This window comes from Acartia tonsa, chromosome 8 (assembly GCF_053477335.1).
Source record: "Acartia tonsa isolate MP-2025a chromosome 8, ASM5347733v1, whole genome shotgun sequence".
NCBI lineage: Eukaryota > Metazoa > Arthropoda > Copepoda > Calanoida > Acartiidae > Acartia > Acartia tonsa.
Genome location: NC_137267.1, coordinates 50,179,138 through 50,203,142, shown reverse-complemented (window position 1 = coordinate 50,203,142; position 24,005 = coordinate 50,179,138). Strand labels below are relative to the sequence as shown.

The 24,005-nt window shown below is 34.3% G+C and overlaps 2 protein-coding genes across 4 annotated transcripts; both read right to left on the bottom strand.

Moving 5' to 3' along the window:
- Positions 1-4,095: 4,095 nt before the first annotated feature.
- On the bottom strand, positions 4,096-17,792 carry slim (scruin like at the midline). Of its 3 annotated transcripts, none has more exons than XR_013882122.1 (16): positions 17,629-17,792; positions 16,251-16,305; positions 15,787-15,855; positions 15,392-15,457; positions 14,967-15,079; positions 13,891-14,012; positions 13,429-13,549; positions 12,636-12,695; positions 11,787-11,888; positions 10,951-11,011; positions 9,305-9,381; positions 8,380-8,503; positions 8,077-8,174; positions 6,923-7,008; positions 5,219-5,544; positions 4,096-5,187 (listed from the first exon to the last, which is right to left on the bottom strand). XR_013882122.1 is itself a non-coding variant. In XM_080170792.1 (15 exons), the coding sequence occupies exons 1-15, from the start codon at positions 17,709-17,711 to the stop codon at positions 5,495-5,497; spliced, it is 1,287 nt and encodes a 428-aa protein (XP_080026918.1). In that variant the 5' UTR covers positions 17,712-17,792; the 3' UTR covers positions 4,096-5,494. The 3 variants fall into 3 exon arrangements, 1 of the variants encoding a protein (XP_080026918.1); XR_013882123.1 differs by having other exon boundaries at positions 4,096-5,042; XM_080170792.1 differs by having other exon boundaries at positions 4,096-5,544.
- LOC145327216 (THO complex subunit 4-like) lies at positions 17,757-22,994 on the bottom strand. The gene is made up of 6 exons (XM_080170793.1): positions 22,725-22,994; positions 22,310-22,366; positions 21,416-21,527; positions 20,677-20,798; positions 19,343-19,447; positions 17,757-18,485 (listed from the first exon to the last, which is right to left on the bottom strand). The coding sequence occupies exons 1-6, from the start codon at positions 22,918-22,920 to the stop codon at positions 18,334-18,336; spliced, it is 744 nt and encodes a 247-aa protein (XP_080026919.1). The 5' UTR covers positions 22,921-22,994; the 3' UTR covers positions 17,757-18,333.
- Between the last annotated feature and the right edge of the window lie 1,011 nt (positions 22,995-24,005).

Here is a 24,005-nt window from a genome sequence, read left to right as displayed (position 1 = left end):
TCTGAATTACTGAATAAATTGTACTTCTCAGAGAAGCTTTATAAATGTCTTACGGAGGTTATAATCTTTTTATGTTTATCTTACCCGCCCTCCCCCAGAAGCAAGGGACAAAGCAACTAATTCCTAAATAACATATTGAAATTTTTTTTGGAATATTTTTTTTGATTTAAATATACTTATACCTAGTACTATAATTAAAAATACCTAATAGGGATAAAAATACGGATTGAATGTTCGCAGCAAAAAGATGCTGCGCAAAATGGTACAAAAAAATTGACGTCATATGATAAAATAACCAATGAGAGGCGAGTATATATTTTACCATTGGTCAATTACAATGTATACTGGCCTCTCATTGGACAACTTTATAGTATGACGTCATTTTTTTGTACTATTTTGCGCAGCATCCAGCAAAAATAGTCCTATCTATGTATACTACTATCGGCTACTTGAAGGGGGGGGGGGGGGAGATGAATTCAATAACCTAATTTTCTTTCTTAGATTTACGAAGATTTTTTCATTGGGGGGGGGGATGAAATAATTTTTTCTAGGGGCGTGTTCCCTTCCGAGGGTGGTGGTACCCTCACCAAAAATAGTTTTAAAACTTCCCAGGACCTATGTAAGCTTCAATGTAGCGATTTCTTTCGTTATACACAAAGATGCACAGACATCCTTTTACTTTTTCAAAACGATGGTTCAATTGCTTTATATTGAACAACTCTTTTTCAAAGCTGTGCCTTTTGCTTTCTTCTAGAATTAAATAAAAATATCTCTACATTTTCATTAAAGTTTTTAATTAATTTTAATTAAGTTGCAATTAAAGTTTTTATGTCAATAGCTTCAAAATTACTAAACCCATGGTATTCTCCGTTTTTGGAGGAAGCTTCAAACAGGTGTAAGTATAGTATGGTGCCTTTTACTGCTCTTCTTTAACCCTTCAACATAGATGATAGGGGGCGCAGGCAACTATTTTTTATATTTCATTTTTGAAACACCTAATATGGAATTAATTTTAAAAACAAAGATGACAACATCCATAAGTAGCAAAGCAAAAATTTGTGACATAAACAGACGGAAAAGTGAGTTACAGAGCAAATTATCTGTTATCATAACAAAGAAAAGAAAGAGAGAGAATATGAAAAACTTAAAATCACAAAACCTTAAAAAAAGGTTATTATATTTGAAAGTTGTAAAAAGAAAAGCAGCTAAAAACCTGCTTAAAAGCAGTCAGACCATACCTAATTATTAGGGTGGGTTCATGTTGGAATTAGACAAAGAGGGGATATGCAACAGATAAAATTAACCTTAAAAACATTTCTGACCGAAAAAGAATTTTAAAAAATTGAGTTTTAGAACACGACCACTTAAAAATATAATTCATTACTTATTAGTATGCAAAGACGACATTAAAATTTTTTTTTGAATCAGAACTATGGCTTCATGGTGCTCCCTGGAAAGGTCTTGAGGAGCTGAATCAGGAACTTTTGTCCGTTTCAAAATATCTCGTTCCTAGCCTTAGAAATCACTAAAAAAAAACAAAAAATTTTAAGGTTTATTCAGAATTGTCCAATTTGTAGAGGTTTTTTAGATTTTCTCAGGCTAGGAACGAGATTTTTTGAAACGGACAAAAGTTCCTGACTCAGCTCCTCAAGGCATTTCCAGGGAGCACCATGAAGCCATAGTTCTGATTCAAAAATTTTTTACTCCCATTTACAAATAGCTATACAATTGAATGTCTGGTCGTCAGCGGTTTTAAGACTTAGGATAAATTTTAAATCATCCAGAGGTGTATTATATCTATATAAATTGAGTGCAGATCCCCGCTTTGGCCTCAGAAAAAAAATGTCCAAAATCGACCCACCCTACTAATTATGGTGCATAATGAAGGGTGAATGTTGGCAAGAAGTTTCAGCCGTTTATCTTTTAATGAAGCAGAAAAAATATGTTGTAAAAATAAGCTAAAAAGCTGCTTAAAAGCAGTCTGACCGCTACGGTTGTTTATACTTAATTATGCTCCATTTTGATGGGAGTGTTGACAAAAAGTTACAGCCTTCTATCTTTTTTTAGGAGCTGAGAAAATCAGTTGTGAAAAATAAAAGCGACTAAAAAGCTGCTTAAAAGCAGTCTGACCGCTACGGTTGTTTATACTTAATTATGCTCCATTTTGATGGAAATGTTGACAAAAAGTTACAGCCTTCTATCTTTTTTTAGGAGCTGAGAAAATCAGTTGTTAAAAATAAAAGCGGCTAAAAAGCTGCTTAAAAGCAGTCTGACCGCTACGGTTGTTTATACTTAATTATGCTCCATTTTGATGGGAATGTTGACAAAAAGTTACAGCCTTCTATCTTTTTTTAGGAGCTGAGAAAATCAGTTGTGAAAAATAAAAGCGGCTAAAAAGCTGCTTAAAAGCAGTCTGACCGCTACGGTTGTTTATACTTAATTATGCTCCATTTTGATGGGAATGTTGACAAAAAGTTACAGCCTTCTATCTTTTTTTAGGAGCTGAGAAAATCAGTTGTGAAAATAAAAGCGGATAAAAAGCTGCTTAAAAACAGTCTGACCGCTACGGTTGTTTATACTTAATTATGCTCCATTTTGATGGGAATGTTGACAAAAAGTTACAGCCTTCTATCTTTTGTAGGAGCTGAGAAAATCAGTTATAAAAAATAAAAGCGGCTAAAAGCTGCTTAAAAGCAGTCCGACCGCTGCGCATGTTAAATACTTAATTTTGCTCCATTTTGATGAGAAGGTTGTTAAAAAGTTTCAGCCTTCTATCTTTTGTAGGAGCTGAGAAAATCACGTTTCCCCAAAAACATTTTATACTGACATACAGACGGACATTTCAAATCATAAAGTAGCTATGCTACTATAAAGTTGTTACAGGACAATAAAACAAAACGATATTATAGATTCCTGACTTTTCCCCAAATAATTTTATACTATCAAAGGAGGAATTTTGTTTTCATATAATTCAGGGAAAAATTGATCTATTACCAACTCTCCAATTCCTGTATTTTCAATTAAATTCAAATTTCCAAACAATTGTGAAATAAAATGTTCTAAATCAAAAGAATGTAATTCCCCCTTTTTTCCAATATATAAAATTGGAACTACCACTAAGCCAAAAAGCAAGGTAGCTATCATAAAAAAAACGAGTATGTATGTAAAGGGGGGGGGGGGCAGGGGGGGGTGGTCAACAAAACAACAAAAAATCAAGCAACTAATATTTCATTTAGTTTTAATTTTATATAGTAATTAGAAATATACTTAAAATAATGTGACGAGTATTTCGGATCAGTCGCGAGAAATAAATTGCCGTTTAACGCATTTGTAGAAGAGTGACGCAATTTTCAGATCTCAGTTTTCGCGCTTTTAAAAAACGCAACATGTAATCATAGATATTAAAAAATTAATTCAAGCGTAGCTTTTAACTTCTTAGGATAACTATTAAAGAAGAAAACTATTTTTACCATATGCAAATCGTGACCTAACACCTAGTGCACAAAAATGCATGACGTAGCTTAGCTGTTAATTTAAGATAGATATCCTGTTAAAATATTGACCATTAACGGCCGGGAGGGGGGTTACACTAAATGCCACCCCCTATCCCTTCGAATAAATAAAAGGGTAAAGAAAGCAAAAAATAACGTTGACTCACTATTATATAGTCAGAAATTCATTAACAAACAAGGGAAATGCACAAAATTTTCTAGTTCTCTAATAGGAGCCGAGAAAATAGGGGGGCGTTCTAGCCCCCCGATCCTCCCCCCCCCCCCCCCACCAAGCGTGGCTAAAGACTATCCCTCCTGGAGGATTACAGTGGCCGAATTTGCTATAGCAGCCAGACACTGATAAGCAAGTATTGTCTGTTTATGGAACCTTGCCACTAATTTCATAATAAATTCTGTGCCATGTTAGTTTATGGCAGGGGGCCTCTTGATTTTTTTTATACCATCTATAATAGAAAGTAGAACGATGTCTGTCTGTTTATATGTTTGTTTGTAGCGAAGGATCTCGCTAACCGCTGAACCGATCGGGTTCTCTAATTGAAACTCATTATGTTCGGACAAAACTTGAAGAAAAGCAGCTTTGGCATTACAAGAAAATAGATTTATTTAACATTTAAATTTATTTTATACCAAAAATAGTTATTTCATATTTGAATAAATTTATAGCTTTATATTTAAATTTTAATAAATTAATATAAATGGGATATATATTCCGCATTTAAAGTTCATTAATTTCAATGCAAACAAAAAGAAAATTGCTAAATATTAGCCCAATCATGATAATTTGAAATTTTATATCAAAGAAAAAATATACAATACTGAAGCTAAAATAGCGCTGTCATACAAAACACCTTGGGGAGAACTGACACCCCTCCCATAGCTTGAAAAAATGTAAACAAGGGGGGGGGGTGTAGTTTGTCGTTGGTTTGTTTGTTACTTTAGGTCAGGTTACATTGAATATTTGGTAGCCCCACAGGGTTAAAGCTCCACAGGATTAAGGCCCCCTGCAGGGAGACAGACATAGAAGAAAACCCTTACACCTACCCTTAATTACAACTAATTTTATTTCAAAAATAGGGATGGGGGGCGGTTTCAATGCCAAACCGGCGTTTTGTGTGAAAGCACAATTAAAATACATTAGTAATTAGTAAACACTGGTTTTTTATCATTTGTAAAAGGGTAGTTTCACGAAATGCATTTAAACTTAATTTTGTGAACCGCATATCTTTTGCTAGTTAATGGGTTAAACTACATTTATATGGCATATATTTGAAAGAAAAAGTCTTGATATTTTAAAAACTACGTGGTAGAAAATTGAATTCATTTCAAATATATGCCATATAAATGTAGTTTAACCAATGAAATAAATATGCGGTTCACTAAATTAAGGTCAAATGCATTTCGTGAAACTACCCCTTTAGTTTTTATTGGGTTTACTGTATCAACAATAACATCATCATTAACTGGATATCACAAAAATTTATATAGATCACAAAAAATATAATAGTTATTATCTCATCGTATTATAGACAGCTTTCCACGGATATTAAAATGAAGAATGATAACATTAAAACCAGTTTTATTAGACCCGAGGAGCTGAAGGCCCGGGCTAACATAACTTGTATTGAATTTAAGATTTTCATTTTAATATTGGTAGAAAATTGTCGGTAATACGATGCTTTACATCATTTTACAGTATAGCTGAGAACCTGTTCTAATCCAGTGGATATTTATCGGTTTCGAAGCCATACTGGAATATATTATTATAACATTAATAAGCAGCAGAGCTACTCTACTAATCTGGTCTTAATATTTATCGTTTATCTGTAATAGAAAAAAAGGACAGTTTAATATATTTGGATTTGATCAAAAGGACTAAAAAAATAATGATTATTAAATTAAAGAAATGATGTATCGAAAAAAGGAATTTGACTCTCTTTTAAGAGAATTTTACTAGGTAATTTATAATTTTCCAATTAACAATTTTATCCGCAGATTGCTTGTCCTCCGGCTGAGAGATTCTCAATCAAATCATCTATAAACAAAAAAACTTATGTTTATAAGCTAATCATAATTAGGGTTTAGTTGTTCACATGAGGTATGGGATACAACTATAGAAAATAAAGGAATTTTCTTAGTATGATCCCAACGTCTTATATTAATACTAGCGACTTCGCCCCTAGCCTCTAGGGGCTTTTCCCAAAAAGGGTTGATCAAACCAATTTTTCGTATTTTAGATTTAAAAGAAAAATGAAAATAAAATTTTCTTTGGGGGAGCGGTTTTTTTATTTGGGGGGGGGGGGGGGGGTTAGTCGACCCCACTATTCTAATTTTAGTTTTTTAAGGAAAATGTTTATTTTTTTGTAGGGGGGGGGGGTTTCATTTTTTTTGGGGGGTTGGGGGTGTCCAAACCCCCAAGAAAATAGTTATAAACCTTCCCGGGACCTATGAGAAGCTACCCTGTAAAGAAGAACCCGATCGGTTCAGCGGTTAGCGAGATCCTTCGCTACAAACAAACAGATAGACAGACAGACAGACAAACAGACAGACAGACAGACAGACAGACAAACATCGTTCTACTTTGTATTATAGATTAGATGGATTATTCAATATTTGAGTCACTAACTCATATCTTCCATAATCAAGAAATAACCAATATGCCAACACCATACAGAAAAACCAACACTTTAATTGCAAATCTTTGTCTCTAAGTAAAAATAGTTTATGGTAATTAAATAACTGCGGATCTTTTGGGCCTTGGAATTCCCCCTAGACTTATGATTCATTCCGCACATCTGACAAAAAAAACAGTGTGTATATTTTTAACGTTTATAGTAGGGTTGGGCCGGATATCCGGCCATTTTCAATATCCGGCCAGATACCGGATATTAAAACTATCCGGTTACATGATATTCGGCTGATTTTTGACGCCGGATATCCGGTTATCCGGCCGGATATCCGGTAAATTGTCGGATATCGAACGTTGGCCAGATATCCGGCCGGAACCGGATATCCAGCATTGTAAATCAGCCGGATATCCGGCCAAAAAAGTATCCGGCCCAACCCTAGTTTATAGTTATGATACGATTTATGTATTATTCGAACCCATGACATCTTAATGACAATAAGCAGATTCGACACGTTTAAAACAACAGGTCACGTTGGCTTCTTTCCAGTATATGGCTTCGAAACCGATTAATATCCGCTGGATTGAAACCGGTTTTTAGCCATACTAAAAAATCATGTATGGCATCGTATTTTAGACAATTTCCCACGTATATCAAAATAATAATAATAAGATTAATACCAGTATCGTTAGCCTAGGCATTCTTATAATCTTATTATTTTTCATTTTGATATCTGCAGAAAGCTGTCTATAATACGATGCGATAAATAACTATTATTAAACAAACCTGGAATGCCAACTTCTCTGAGCTTCCCCTGCGGAATTTTATTCATCTTGGGTATGTAATGTTTAACACTTTCCCAGGCCATGCATCTTAATAAACAAGGACAATTATGTATACGATTAGTACAATTTTGTAGGATTTAATAGCATTATTTAAAATTAAAAATACTAGCGGCTTTGCCCCAAGAGGTAATTTTAAAAACATTGGAGATGCAACCACTTATTTCGAACATATTTAAAAAAAAAACATATTTTGGTGCTGCGAACCATATTTTATGGTCTCTATAATGCTTTCTTTTCAATCTTGTAATAAATTTTTTTGTGAGAGGAGGATTATGGGTGTCCCACCCCCAAGAAAATAGCTTAAAACCACCAAAGGACCAATAGGTATATACCCTGAACAGTGGAATCCGATCGATTCAGTGGTTACCGAGAAATTAAGGGACGGACGGACAGACATCAATCTACTTTGTATTATAGATGTGCAAAGATTGTTAACTTCAGTTTTTACAAAGTAAATTTTAGGAAATTATTAAAAGCGAAGCTTTTCTATAATTAGGGTCGGTCCGTCCGTCCGTACGTCGTCCGTCCGAGATAGATAGCTTTTATTCGTTAATTTAGGCATGTTAGAATTGTCCTATCGATTTCAAAATTTGCATGATGATTCTTGTAGTAGTTGGGTACGATTTAGAAAGCGTAGCAACTCTATAATCATTACCAGAATGTCTGTACGTCCATTTTAAACATGTTGATTTTTCTACTTTTTTAACAACAAATTTTTAAGTGTTTTAATTATCCGTCTGATCTGATTTTTGGTATATTGATTCTTGAAACAACAAAGAACAATATTATAAGCGAAGCAACTCTATAATCAAGTCCAAAAATGTAAGTATGTCCATAAACATTATCCTGTTTATAAGCAGTTTTTCAACAAATTAACCTACAATTTTGATTCGACATTTATACATTTATGTTCCGATTTTTTCAGTTCAGATACTATACAAGTGTTAATGTCCGTTTGTCCTACCGTTTCAGTGCTTCGCTTTAATGGATGTTGTCATCCTTGTTTATAAATAAAAACTCTAAAATAAGCAGAATTTCTAAACGCGTGACTACCAAAAAGGCTAGAGGCTACGCCAAAATGATAAGTTTACTTACCTCAACGAAGGAACTTTTAGCCAGAATGAATAGATTTGATTAGTTCTTGTGTTTAGCTGTATATTGTCCACGCCTCCGAATATAACTACTCTACCTTCCTAAAAATAATGAAATAAAAAAATCTTATACAAGTCAAAAAAAAACCGTCCGACAGTTTTCCCAAAGTCTGTGTTTTAGGAGGTTTGCCCCTTTAGTACGTTTGTCCTTTAGGAGGTTTGTCGTTGTACCAGCTATAAGTACGTTGGCAATGGACATGACCTAGTTTTTAACAACTCTACCCACTCAAATAAAAATTATAAAAACCTGTGTTAAAGTGACTCCATGGAAATAAACCGGTTTGGGCAACTCTATGTTAATTTTCTTCCAGTCCATAGTAAGTAGGTCTAGACACCAAACATCAGAAAATATCTCGTGTCCATCATATCCTAATTATTAGTGTCTTATAAAAAAATGAAAACATCCACAAAAGCGAAGCTCATCAAATCAGGTCAGACTAAAGGACATTAAAAAATAGCAAATTACACCCACTCCAAAATTACTTAAATACAGAATGCTCAAAGCGGACATACTTTCTTTTTAAGACTTGATTGTAGAGATGCTTTGCTTATAACTTTTTTAATATGGACATACTTTAAATATATTTCTCGTATTCATTCGAATCCGGCGAATAGGAACCGGTTCTCATCCATACGAAAAAACTATGTCTAGCATCGTATTATATTCAGCTTTTTACGATTATAAAAATGTACAATAATAAGATAAAACCAGTTTTTTAAGCCCGTGCTTTGGCACTTCGGGGCTAAAAAAAACTGACTTTAATCCTATAATTGTACATTCTATATCCACGGAAAGCTGTTTATAATACGATGCGAGAAATAACTATTATACTAGCAGGTACGCTTCGAGAATCCTATAGGGGACCTTGAGGGGAGGGGAGAAGTCGACTCCAACTTTCAATTGTAGTTTTAAAAGAAAAAGGCAAACATTTTTGGGGGGGAGTGGGGTCATTTTTTTCTAGGGTTAATTTATCTTGGGAGGGTGGTGGTGCACTCCCCCAAAATAGTTATAAACCTTCTTAGGACATTTAATAACCTGTAGAACCATATCGGTTCAGTGGTTAACGAGATTCTTCGGTACACACACGCACACACTGACAGACAGACACACACACACAGATCCTATTACTTAATTATAAGGATTTAATTTAATATGAGCACTAATAATTCCTGCAATGATCCAGACTCTATGATCAGTTTGTACCAAACCATGACAGCGTCTAGCGTCAGGATAACCGTCTCCATCACCCTGCAACAATACATGCCCTTTAAGATCTCGGTTATAAATGAAAACTTTATGTTTATTGTGGCGGCTAAAACTTATATTCACAAGCCATAAAATAATTGCCCAATTACTTAAAAATACTTCACTTTAGCGAGTGGTGATTGTCCCAATTAAAAGCTACTTTTGTTATGCTATCTTTGCAATTAAAGGAATAAAGGGGAGGTATATTTTTATTAAGTTAATTTATTTCACTTAACAGTACATTTTTACCCCTTCACACACTTTTATAATACTGGATATAATGCAACATTTCCTATAATAGGTGTGCTAATAAATTGGAGGATTATTCTGAAAATAAAATTAATCTTTAATTCAGAAATATTTGAATTTTAATTGAAAAGAAAAGCAAATAAAAACTTAAAATAGAAATTACAAAAATTGAATATTTAAATATTTAAATCAAGTAATAAAATCTTCAGGTTTAGATAATCTTAAATAATAAATTTACTGACTGTAAGCAACCTGAACAAAATAATATCAATTATTAAAACATAATTTTATCACTATGAATATATCTTTAGTCCAAAGAAATTTTACATTGACACATTTATAATTAAGGTTTTTTTCTTATTCACATAATTTGCAATGTATGCAAAGCTCAGGAAGGTAGAGGACAATGGACTGTATATTCACTAGTCCCCAAAGTTTTATTGTAACATTTTCTTAATCGTTGGCTTAACAACTTTTGGGACCTTTATTGAACTTTGATTGGTTGGTTCATTAATTCTAGTGTCTAAACGTTTTAACCACTAATTGTAATCTACAGAAGGGGTAATTTTGTGTATACCATGTATTGGGGATTTATCAAATTATGGGCCATTGTTTTATTCCTTTAAATCCCTGAGCGAAAGTTTAATACTCAAAATAGGTTAAATATTAAAATAAATTTTAAATACGACTATACAGAGAAGTAAGGCAATATATGTTTTTTTTATTAAAAGCGTAGCAACAGTATAACACACTTTGTCTTTCCGTCCAAATCGCTATTTGGGCTGCTATTTAAGATATACGGCTGAAATTTTCTAGAAGATTCCCCTCACATTAGTTAATAACTTTGATTGATTGATTGGTTGATTAGCGGGTTTGGACCTAAGTAGTCATGGAGTAGGCTGAGACATTTTTGTATAGCCACTAGGGCTCTACGTTCAAGCACATTATGACTTGACCCGCTATCTCTTGAGAGCTACTCATTACCTCACCCTCGCCGAGTATGGCAGGTGTCCCAAATTAAGTCACCGTAATGAATGACACTCACCGCAGAGGAGCTTGGGATAAGGGTAGTACTGATATTATGTACTTGACTATTAAATATCCAAACTTACACAACCAGGGGAAGTTGCGTGAATGTATTCAATTGAGAAATTCGAGTTGCCACATGGGGACTAGAACTCGAACTCTCATCAGCGTAACTCAGTGCGACTTTAAAGAAGTTTCAATCTAAAGGGGAGACTTATCGCTTAGCGGTTAGAGAAATCTTCAGCTTCAGACACACAGTTAGACATTCTGTTACTTTTATATAATGATAAGTATTACCTCATCGATAGTTGCATCTCTGTCGCAATTTGTCTTTGTTGTGTACCAATATTTTTCTCCTGATTAAAAACATTGTAATCAAATACACTCGTATAAAAAAATTAGGATAAAGTTTTTTATTATCGTCGAGAAAAAGATAGGGATATGAAAAATCAATGGAATATTTATTTCTCGCATCGTATCATAAACGGCTTTCCGCGGATATAGAATGTACAATTATGAGATTAAAACTAGTTTTTTTAGCCCCGAGGTGCCGAAGGCACCGGCCAAAAAAAAATGGTTTTAATCTTATGATTGTACATTTTTATATTCGTAGTAAGCTGGATATTATACAATGCTAGACATAAATTTTTTGTATGAATGAGAACCGGTTCCTATCCACCGGATTCGAATAAATACGAGAAAATAAATTAATCTTGGTCCCAAAGGAATAGTTGCATGAAGTGCATTTAACGAGTTGAGGTACTTGGAGTTGTGAAGCTTAAAATATTGTTTTAGAATATGAAAAATATGGGTTAGCAATAAAATAATCGAAAGACAGTGATATTAACCTAAAAAGTCGATTTTGTGATTGAAGTTTTCATTTCAGATAAATGATTGGAAGCATAAATCATAATAATACTAGGTATCTTATACATTAGTATTCTATAGGGGAGTAATTAATAAGCAATAATAAGCATCACTAAACTGTTTGCCATACTTTTTTTAATAAAAAATATTCTACATCTTCAAGTTAAAAATATCAAACTTTCAACAAGCTACTTTAATCAACCCCTAACACTTGTATTATTTAATTTTCAAAACTTGTGTCTTTGATATTATCAAATGTTTTTCCTATATGAAAAGTTGGAATAGTTTGGAATCCACAGACAGAAGTAGAGGTTCCTCCCCCAAGAAGATAGATCTTCCCATCATACACAGCTATCTCGTGACGATATCTAAATAAGAGAAGATTTTTAATCAGGGGTGTATATTCTGCACAAGATTCATTTTTTTTCCCCGGCTACAAATTTCTTTATTTCCCCCCCCCCCCTAGTTTTTTCTCACCAAGTAGGGGGGAAAATGGAAAAATATTTAAAGAACTCTATATTTTATTTATTTTATCCCTCCTACCACACATTCTTTTAGTTTTTTTTACCAAGGAGGGGGGGGGGGGGGGGAAATGGAAAAAATGTTTTCAGTTTTCTTAATTTTTACATTTTTTTTCCCTCCAACCACTAATTTTTTATTCCCCCCCCCCCCCCCCCTGAGCCGGGGATCCCATGTAGAATATACACCCCTGGATTTTTTTAAAAAACTTGTCGCGGATTTTTTCAATTGATCAATTTTCAAATGGGCTGCAGAAGATGATTCTAATTGACATTAGTTTCTAGGATCTAAAGGAATAAGACAATGGCCGATACATTAATGTAGATCCTCAATGATGATGCACAAAATTATTCCTTCTGTAAATTTCAATTAGAGGTTGAAACGTTACGTTTTGACACTCCACAACCAATGAATAAAAGTCCTAAAGGTTATTAAGCTGACGAATAGGAAGATGTTTTATAAGATTTTGGGGACTAGTGTAATGAACAGCCCAATGTCCCCTCCCTCCCTGAAGCATCTTGCATTCAAGTAATTTGTTGACAGATTCAATTGAAAACTTTGTTTAGGCTGATGGATATTTTTAAATCTGAGATTACCTTGGGTGAGGCTCCGCAGGGTCAGAGGATGAGTTCAGCCTATCCCAGGAGGGTTCACTTCTGAAAATACACATTTGTATACAACTCTGATACAGCTTATATACAGCTGCTCTATTAAAGATATTTAAATCCATAGTAGTCCGAATGCTTTAAAGCAGCTTTTTATTCAGATTTGTTTTATTGATTTCCACATACCTCCTTTAGTGTTTTTGATCCGTTTTTTACATTTTTGTAGGTAAGTAGGTAATATTTTTTCAAAAATGCTTTTAGGTAAATGGGGTTAAAAAGCTATACCATTGATTTTTCTCGTCAACATTCCCAACATAAAGGGGCATATTTAAGTATTTAACATCCATAGCAGGCCAACTGCTTTAGAGCCGCTTAATTTTTTTTTTACTGATTTCCACTAGTGTTATGGACCGAATGCAAAGGGGTAGTTTCACGAAATGTATTTGAACTTAATTTAGTGAACCGCATATGTTTTCCTGGTTAATTGGTTAAACTACATTTATATGGCATACATTAGAAAGAATTTCAATTTTCTACCACGTAGTTTTGAAAATATCATGACTTGAAAATCGTCTTTTTGTAATATAAGCACTTTAAAAAGATGATTTTCAAGTCTTGATATTTTTAAAACTACGTGGTAGAAAATTGAAATTCTTTCTAAAATATGCCATATAAATATAGTTTAACCCATTAACTAACAAAAAATATGCGGTTCACTAAGTTAAGCTCAAATGCATTTTGTGAAACTATCCCTTTTTGTGGAAAAGCTTTTTTTACAATTTACCTTGTTAAGTCTATAGAGTTGATATCCATAAAATACTGAAAGCCCGTAGTTCCACCAACTGTGAATAGTGTTCCCGATTTATCAAGACAGATTGACTGACCATACAGGGCTAGCGGTTCAGCTAAACATTGAGGTAAAGTTTTAGCGATTCCTATTAAGTAGAGGTTCCCCCCCCCCCTTTTGAGAAAAAATTAGGGGGTTAAATAAAATATTTTTTAGCAGGGGAAAAAATTAATCTTATGCAGAAAATCTTTGAACTGAAAAACAACATTAAGAAAAAACCCTCCAATGAAAACATCCAACAATGTTAATGCTAATCTTTCTAGTACTTCGTGTAAAAATGATAGGTATTTAATATTTATAAAATAAATAGGTATCGCAATAATACTAATAACAAGATTGAAATAATCCAGGAAAAAATAAATTGTAATTTTAATTTTAAAACACAACAAAATAATGAACCTTGCGAGGGTAGAGTGCGCAGTTTGATAAATTTTCCAGTTCTAACATCACAAGCGTGCAGGGCTGTGCTTGTCACAGATCCAAATGGGTTTCCTGTGCCTCCATAGATTAATAAACAACCCCTAGAATAGAAAGAAAAGACTATTAGATAATACTATTTTTAAAGTTTCTCCAGAAACCAGGGGGAGGAACAGTTTAGCCAAATCATTGGTTAGAAAGTGTACAAAGAGGACTATCCACGAACAAGAGCAAATGATTCTAAGCATCTTCCAGCATTGACCCGTAGTAATTTTTTAGTAAATATACTAGGTTTATGTTTAATATTTGCTTTATCGACTAAAAAGTTAGGTTTCACCATGGTTTTATATGAAAAAAAAACTTTGAAATGTTAAGCTGTATTTGGTGCAATATCATCAAATGTTTTGATGAGTTCAAACTGTTGTTTAAAAGCTTTGACACAAAAGTATATTATTGTGAATAAAATGTATATTTAGAAAAAGGGTTGGTAACTTGTAAACAGTTTAATTAATGTACTTTTGCAATTTACAACATTTGATGCTTTTCTGCAGTGTTATTTTATTTTGTCCTTTGAACTCAACAAAGCATTTGATGATATTGCTTTAAAAATTGATTTACATTTCAAAGTTTTTTTCATATAAAACCATGGTGAAACCTAACTTTTAGTCGAAAGCAAATATTAAACATAAACCTAGTATATTCACTAAAAAAATACTATGGGTCAATGCTGGAAGATACTTAGAATCACTTGCTCTGGTTCGTGGATAGTCTTCTTTTATTACGAAATGGGCAGTTATTTTTTCGTTCCGTTCGTATAATCAGGTATAAATAACCACATTTCTTAGAATAAAGCTTTGCTCGAGTAAATTATATCTTCCCTAGTATAAAGTTAAGCAAATAACAAAACATACATTTATAATAGGTCAACTATGACTAGTTGAATTTTATTAGGAAAAACTAAAAAAAGGTGTTGGGTCAGCCAGAATTTTCTATTCCAGTTTGACGGATTTTGGGGTCAATTTGACCATCATCCATCTATATCTTTTATTATACCGTACCTGTAGACAGGATGAAATACTGCTGTATGACTGGCCAACTGTTCTGGAATATCTGGACCTCCAAGCTCAATTTTCCTCCAGTTTCTGGTTGACAGGTTGAACTCCCAAAGTTCCTTTTGTAACATCATCATTAGTTATCATAATATATTTCTACCCGGGACTGGGGCATAATATTAAGCGCATCCAATCGTTTTCAGTTACGAATTCGAATCTAGTCCAATAAAAGGTAAAACGGCTCCCGAATCTAGTAAATTGGGACTTAGAATATTATATGTATATCATAAACATCTAAAATATCCATTTATATGAAAATTCATATTCTTTGGTTTCAAGTAAGGTATTGTATGAATTATTCTGCACTCCCCCCCCCCCCCCCCCTCCCCTTCAAATTGTCAATCATATTAGACTCCCAATAACTTCAATACCTTAAAAAGTGGAAAAGATTCTTCTCTGAATGGATCTTCAAACATGTCTTCATCTCCCTCATCTATCTATAATATATTTAATGTAAAATACTAGTGGCTTCGCCCCAAGAAGGGATGGGAAGTCATAAAAATGTAAGTATGCCCCTTAACAGTATCCTGCAATTACGCAATTTTGCAACAAAGTTACTTACAATTTTGTTTCGGCTTATATATTTATATTCTGCTTAAGTATATATTTCTTACATACACCCTACAAATTTTCGTTTGTTCTACGGTTTCAGAGCTTCGCTTTTATGGATGTTGTCATCATTGTTTATATTCCTTTATTAGCGAAAACACTAAATAATTAGAATGTGGATAATTTTTTCTCATTGTTGCTCTTATTAAATACTTACTTTTGGATTATATCCGCCATAAGAAAAAAATCTACCATTGTAATATGCAATTCTGTGACCGCTTCGAGCCTAAAAAATAATTTTTCATTAAAAATCCAGAGCAGGTCTATAACCGTCCCCAGAGAAATCGCCCTGGAAAAAATACTACCCCAACAAAGAAATTATCAACCTTTCCTTTATAAAATGAAAGAAGAGGGTTAACTTACACCTTACCCAAATTTCAAAAATGCCCCTAGAGGCCTCAGAAAATGAGTTTTATATTACAACTCACTGCAGCATGTGTCTCCGTATACTTATGCGCTTGAATTGAAGGGATAAAGGGAGCGAGAGGAATGTACTTTGTACACACAGGCTGTTAGTCACTTTTCTTAGAAGAGTAAAAGGCGAGTTAAAACAGAAAGACCAGATTATCTGTCCATCTATAAGTATTAAGTACCTACAATGTTTTGTAATGAAAAGCTCACCTTAGGTAACTTTCCCTCTAACGGGGATAAGTCCTCAACTCGAAAAATGGAAAATCTAAAAAAATTATGGCATTAAAAGTTATAAACTTTACTAAGAAATAGGACGATACATCTTAACAACTCGGGGCAAACAAAACTGGTTTTCATCTTACAATTTTTCATTTTTATTTCCGCGGAAAGCTGTCTGTAATACGAGACCATAAATAACTAATCCAGTATGGCTTCGAATCCAATTCATTTCCACTTCATGGATTTGGACCTGTTCTGAGCCATACTAAAAATTCATGTATCGTGGGAATATTTCATGATCTCAGCCCATAACAGAGTTACAGCCCTTAAATTCGGCACAGCAGTTGCTTTTGTGGAGAACAATATGGAACTGTGAAGAAACGGCGGTGGAACAGCCGCTCTCGCCGAATTATTTTTGCCTTTTTTCGACAAATTAAAATATATATAGATAATATTTCAAACATGTCAATATTTAAAAAAATTGCAAGTGTAAAATCTTACAAGTGTCAAGTGAAAATAGAAGCCAAGTTTTTATGAAAAAAAAGTTTATCTCAGACGATTGAAAATTGTCTATTATGGCGAGAAAAGGCAAAAAAAATATTTCGGCGGGAAACTGCGGTTTTCGGCGGGAGCGGCGGTTACGCCGCAGTTTCTTCACAGTTCCATATTGTTCTCCAAAAAAGCAACTGCTGTGCCGAATTTAAGGGTTGTAACTCTGTTATGGGCTGAGATCATGCACGTTTTACTTTTGGTTTCAAAAAGTGGCACATCCGCCTCCCCCCTTTAATTTTAATATCCGCGGATGACTATAAAATATAATGCAAGGGGGGGGGGGGAGTTCTGACACTTTTGCGTAAACAGTGATTATAGGCTTTGTCTTTGGACTGAGCGGATAGGTTATTAAATAAAATCATTCTTAGATGACGAATTTCCCCCAGATTTAAGCTTTTTTGGATAGGCCTCCAGGTTTCGGAGCTCCAGGCCTCCAGGTGGTCTCTGTACAGGTAAAAATTAAAAATAAGATTTTTTTTTGAAGAGTTAGAGGTTAACTTATAAAACAAAATATACTTCTTTTTGATTGTTATTCACTTATTTGAAGAAAAAACATACATATTTTTTCTTATAAGCTGACATCTAACTCTTAAAAAAAAATTTTTTTTTTAATTTTTACCTGTAGAGAGACAACCTGGAGGCCCGGAGCTCCGGAACCTGGAGGCCTATCCAAAAAATCTTAAATCTGGGGGAAATTCATAATATAAGAATGATTTTATCCCTAATAACCTATCCTCTCAGTCCAAAGACAAAGCCTATAATCACTGTTTACGCAAAAGTGTCAGAACTCCCCCCCCCCTTTGATAACAAGATTTACCTATAAATGCCAAGATTTTCCTTGATTTCCCCCAATTCTTCTGAAACTTCACCAATTTCAGGTGAAAAATCTTCCAAGTTCATTTTAAAAAGAATAACAAAACTTAACAAAAAATTAGGTATATAACATTTTATCTAAAAATAACAAATATTCACCTAATAACATTATCGGACCTTAAATCTAATAGATTAGGTAGAGAAAAAAATATTATTAAAGATTGATTTACATTATAGAACAGATCGAAAAAAAGCAAATGGTGAATTATGAAAATAATACAAAAGGTTTAGGTTTATTTTTTTTAAATAATGACTTAATGATTTTAGATTTATTGTCAGTATATTTTTTTATTTTTAATATTTGAGCAGTTTGATTTCTCATTTTTATTTAGTATTTAATGTACAAAGCAACAAAAACCCTAGGTATGTGGTGAACAAAAAATAAAATAAACAGAAAAAGAATGATCACTATTTTTTCAGGTAAGGTTTATTTACAATATTTCCAAAGTCTACTAGACATTGTTCAGTACACATGTGATGTACATAAACAGCTCAAATTGCCGCGTGCATATGTTTTAACTGTTGGAGGTAGAACGCGGCATTGTAGTAGGTAATAATGCGCGCAATGAAGCTGTTTATTTAAAAAATGTTTCATTTTATGAGAAGAACGTAAACAAGTTTTTTTTGGCGCTTAAAAGTTTGGCGGCATTTATTCCTTTTTGCCGCTGCTCATATAAGCGTCCATTTCTTCATCTAGGCTTTCTTTGGATGGCGCAGGACCGTTCTCCTTCTTGCCGCCACCGCCGGCACCTCTACCGCCGCTGCCACGGTTACCCCTGCCCCCTCTACCTCCACCACCACCTTAAAATAAAATAGATATGATGAATAAAAAGATGCAAATACTAGCTTTATATAAAGGTACCAACAGTTTGAAACTCTCGCTGTTACTTTTGGAAATTTTTTATACAATCTTTGATATCATTTTATTTCTTAAATCTTCAGGGGTGTATATTCTGCATGGTTGACCCTGCTAAAGTGGGGAAAAAAATAAAAATATGTAGAAGGGGGAGTATAAATGAAGAAATAAGCAGTACTGAAAACTTTTTTTCCATTTCCCTCCATCCTTGGTGGGAAAAAAAAGCTAAAATAATATGTGAGATGGGTGATAAAATGAATTTTTAATATTTTTCTATTACCTATGATTTTCCCCCTTTCTTTGTGGAAAAATAAAGTAGGAGGGTAAAAAATAAAAAAATAATCTTGTGCAGAATATACACCCTTGCAAGGATGACAAAATCTATAAGTAGTTGCCTCCAATTTTTGTTAGGATTTAAGATGAAAAGAGAGGCAAAAAAGAGTCATTTAGTAGATAAAATTACATAATTTAAGTATACATCCTATGGCACAACAACCGATAAAAATATAATTATCTCTTATGAAAAAAGATTGGTTATTTATTGCATCGTATGTTGGACAGCCCTCCGCGAATATTAAAAAGGAAAATTATAAGGATTAACACCAGTTTTGTTAGATTTGAGGAACCGAAGGCCCGGGGTAATAAAACTGGTATTAATTCTATGATTATTTTTTAATATTCGTGGAAAATTATCTTTTATACGGTGCTATACATGATTTTTCAGTGTGACAGAGAACCGGTTCTTATCCAGTGGATATCAATCAGTTTCGAAGTCATACTGGACGATACGTGAAAATCCTACCTCCACGTCTGCCGCCACCTTGCCTGTTTCCACCCTCCCGCCGTCCACCGCCGACTCCGCCTCCCTGGGGTCTTCGGATAGTTTCGAACAGCTCTTTGCCGTTGGCTGAACAAAAGCATATTCATTATTCACGTGTGATAGGGGGGGGGGGGGGGTAATGCAACCATCTCGTAATCAGTGAGCAAATGGCACTTAGAATTCGAATTTTGATCTAAACTTTTGCATGAGTAATCCTTGGTAGGTCTATTTTCCCTAAATTGAACAAAAAGTTGGAAAAGTAACGGCTGGCGGCTCAGCCGTTTAGCCGTTTTTTGCCTATTTTCAGGGTAAATTCATTATCAATTACGTAGGAATCAACTATTTAAAACATATATTTGGTTTAATTCATGTTAAATAATAGCAATAACCATTTTTGAAACTTCTAGTACCAACAGCTACCGTCTAGAACCGTTTGATAGCATTTTGGAGTGGCAACGAGAATAAGGTGGAGATAGGATAATTTGTACTATAGATATCCAAAAAATGGCAAAACTGATGAGCCGCCAGCGGTTAGCCATTACTTTTCCAACTTTTTTTTTCGATTTAGGGAAAATAGACCTACCAAGGATTACTCATGCAAAATTTTAGATGGAAATTCGAATTCTAAGTGCCATTTGCTCACTGATTACGAGATGGTTGCATTAACCCCCCCCCCCCCCCTTTAAACAATATTAATCAACTTTTAGCTTTGCGTATGTTGATACGTTCCTTCCTTTTCTACACAAATAGGTCACTACCAAAGTTATCTAGGGAAACTGTCAGGCGAGAATAAAAAAAAGGTACAAATACAGTTTACAATACACAGGAAATTGAAAAAAAATGACAACATTTTTTAGTAAATTTTTAGTAAATGAACGATCCTAATTATAGAAAAGCTTCGCTTTTAATTAAATACCTAGGTAAGGAAAGAAAAGCACAATTCAAAAAGATCAATTATGTAGCTGGTTTTCTAATCGACGTATCTATTTATACAAATAAACTCAAGTATGTTCTAAAAATATATCCTATTATATAAAGTAGTAAGCGTTTTTTGTTTGTCCCGAAGGATCTCGCTAACTGCTGAACCTATATTGTTCTCATTTACGGTGAATCTTCTTATAGGTCCTGGGAAGGTTTTAAACTATTTTTGGAGAGGGTGTCTTCACCCCCTCCCCCCCAAAATATTTTTAAAAGTCTTTTGAAACTTAAAATTAAAATGGGATGATGTCGACTTTTCCCCTCCTACTAGTGCCCCTAGAGGCTTCTAGGGGGCGTAGCCGCTAGTATTATATATATAATTAAAATTGTCTAAGTACCTGTTATTTCAATTTTCATTGGTTTTCCATCCAGAGGTACTCCGTTGTATCTCTTCAGACCCTTGATGGCATCAGATTTTCTGTCAAAGTCTACCTCGCCAGATCCAAGGCTCTGTCCGTGTCTGGAAATTAAAGATTGTTTCTGTTAGTGCAATTTTATACAACTTTCTAACGAACTTTTTTGTTGTTATACAAACACACCGAAAACTTTTTTAGTACCTATATAGAATAGAACACTAGATGACTTTTCTTTCATACATAATAATGACCTATATTATTATACAAAGGTTGTCAAAAGGTACGTCCAATGGGGGGGGGGGGGGTTTGACAGGGGTGTATATTCTGCACAAAATTTATTTTTTTCCCCGGCTAAATTTTTTTATATTTTTTTCCCCCCTTAGTTTTTTCTCACCAAGTAGGGGGGAAAATGGAAAAATATTTAAAGAACTCTATATTTTATTTATTTTATCCCTACTACCACACATTTTTAGTTTTTTTCACCAAGGAGGGGGGGAAATGAAAAAAAAGTTTTCAGTTTTCTTAATCTTTACATTTTTTCCCCCGCCAACCACTTTTTTTTTATCCCCCCCCCCCCTGAGCCGGGGATCCCATGTAGAATATACACCCCTGTTGGGTGATCCCCCCCCCCCCACAAAGGAAATTGGAGTTGCCGTGGCTAGGTCTAAACTTACTTAACTACCTACCAATCATAATAAATGTTGGACAATAAACTACCTACCTATCATAATGAATAGTGGCCACCCTGATGCGTCCAAACTCGCTGAACAACTCGTACAGATCCGCCTCCGACACCTGGTAGTCCAGGTTGGATATCAACAGCTTGCCAGGACCTGCAAACATATTTCCATGAATAAATATGCATTTTGAAATGAAAAAAGCGATTATAAACATACGTACGTCTCTACAGTACAACAGTATATTGTTTTCTAAATATTTTAAAGATCCGGGGAGAGGGGGGAGGATAAAAATAAGTGGAAGGGCGAAAAAAATTAAGCAATAAGCAGTCCTGAAAAAATGTTTTTCCCTCTATGACCGGGAAAACAAGAAAACTATGTGAGAGGGGAGGAAATGAATAGGTAAAATACTGAAAATATTTTTTATCCATTTCTTACCCCTCCTTGGGGGAAAGAACTATAAAGAAAAAGAATCATGTGCAGTAAGGATGGCATTCCGTCCAAATTTTAGACCGGGTTCGGATTCTTACAAAAATCAGCCCAAAAATGAAACAGATTAATCCGTAGGTTCCGGATTCTTATTTTTTTGACGGATTCCGGATTCTGATTAAAAATAAATTAAGGGATTAAATCTTATCCGGGTACTGGGAAGAATCTAAAGCTGCGTTTTTTTCTTCATATTTTCACAGTAGATTTTCTCCTATTTCTAGACTCTTCAGAGGCCATTTTCTAACCCTTACTCAACCTAACCTAACTTTGTTAAAAAAAAATATAAATATTTGGACCAAAAAAACTTAAGATGCTAATTTTAGCTTAACATTTAACATTTAACAGAAACTGCTATTAAAATGCAGATTCGGATTCTGGATATAAAAATTGTCAAAATATGGACGGATTTCGGATTCGGATTGCCAACCTTAATAAAAATAGTAACTAACCTGAGGCAACAAAAGATTGGGAGTCATTCCTTCTTGGAGAAAATCCATTTCTTCTTCCTACAAAAAAAAAAGAAATTTGTCATTAAACTAAAGTCTAATCTTACCCCACATTAAACAAAATATCAATAGGTATAAAATTACTAATATTCTAAGATTTAGCGGGTCTATTCATTCAGTTAGAGCGTTTTCCTAACTCTGAAATTTAGGTTGCTAAATAGACATCATTTATTAATCTAAAGGAATAAGACAGTGGCCAATGATCCATCCTATCAAAATTCAATTAAAGTCCCCAATGTTGTTAAGCCAACGCATAAGAAAACATTATTATAAAACTTTGGTGACTAATGCAATATACAGCCCATTATCCCCTCTCTCTGAAAAGCTGTTCTTCTTTTAAGGAAAATAAACCTGGTACCTGAATCTCCTCCCCTGCCGACAGAAGCCCCCCTTGACCTGCCACCCCTTCCACCCCCGTTGCGCTGTCCCCCACCTCCACTTCTGCTGCCCCCGCGCCCACCACCCCCACGTCCCCCTCGGCTCTTGCGGTCAGCCGCAATGATGTCGTCCAGACTCATGTCAACTTTACCGCCCTGTTCTGCTGCTGCCGACATTTTTGTTCTTGTTGGTGGTAGCAACAATTTCTCCCAATCTGAAAATTCATAATTTTTGCTTAAACAAGATTCAAATTAATTTTTTGTATGTTAGGAACATTGGAATTGGTTAACATAATGAAACTTTTTGGCCACCAAAAAATTATCAGTTTCAAAAAATTACAAGAAGTATAAGGGGGGGGGGGGAAGTTCTGACACTTTCGCGTAAACGGTGAGTATAGGCTTTATCTTTGGACTGAGAGGATAGGTTATTAGGGATAAAATCATTCTTATATGATGAAGTTCCCCCAGATTTAAGATTTTTTGGATAGGCCTCCAGGTTCCGGAGCTCCAGGCCTCCAGGTGGTCTCTGGACAGGTAAAAAAATAAAAAATTTCTTATTTGAACAGTTAGAGGTAAGTTTATTAAACAACATAAGCTTCTTTTTATATATTATTCATATATTTGAAGAAAAAATTACAATCGGCCTCCAGGTTCAGGTGCTGCAGGCCTCCAGGTGGCCTCTGGACAGGTAAAAAATCAAAATTTCTTATTTGAACAGTTAGAGGTAAGTTTATAAAACAACATAAGCTTCTTTTTATATATTATTCATATATTTGAAGAAAAAATTACAATCGGCCTCCAGGTTCAGGTGCTGCAGGCCTCCAGATGGCTTCTGGACAGGTAAAAAATCAAAATTTCTTATTTGAACAGTTAGAGGTAAGTTTATAAAACAACATAAGCTTCTTTTTATATATTATTCATAAATCTGAAGAAAAAATTACAATTGGCCTCCAGGTTCAGGTGCTGCAGGCCTCCAGGTGGCCTCTGGACAGGTAAAAAATCTAAATTTCTTATTTGAACAGTTAGAGGTAAGTTTATTAAACAACATAAGCTTCTTTTTATATATTATTCATAAATCTGAAGAAAAAATTACAATCGGCCTCCAGGTTCAGGTGCTGCAGGCCTCCAGGTGGCTTCTGGACAGGTAAAAAATCAAAATTTCTTATTTGAACAGTTAGAGGTAAGTTTATAAAACAACATAAGCTTCTTTTTATATATTATTCATAAATCTGAAGAAAAAATTACAAATGGCCTCCAGGTTC

Bases quoted from the DNA above. Each gene is read 5' to 3' on its own strand.
- LOC145327216 (XM_080170793.1), bottom strand. From the start codon at position 22,920: ATGTCGGCAGCAGCAGAACAGGGCGGTAAAGTTGACATGAGTCTGGAC. The intron at 21,528-22,309 runs GTTAGTTACTAT...ATATGTTTGCAG, and splicing joins CCAATCTTTTGTTGCCTCAG to GTCCTGGCAAGCTGTTGATA. The intron at 20,799-21,415 runs GTAGGTAGTTTA...TTTAATTTCCAG, and splicing joins GCCACTATTCATTATGATAG to ACACGGACAGAGCCTTGGAT.
- slim (XM_080170792.1), bottom strand. From the start codon at position 17,711: ATGAACTTGGAAGATTTTTCACCTGAAATTGGTGAAGTTTCAGAAGAA. The intron at 12,696-13,428 runs GTAAATTGTAAA...GTGTATTTTCAG, and splicing joins AACTCTATAGACTTAACAAG to AAGTGAACCCTCCTGGGATA. The intron at 7,009-8,076 runs GTAAGTAAACTT...TTGTTTATTAAG, and splicing joins CTAAAAGTTCCTTCGTTGAG to ATGCATGGCCTGGGAAAGTG.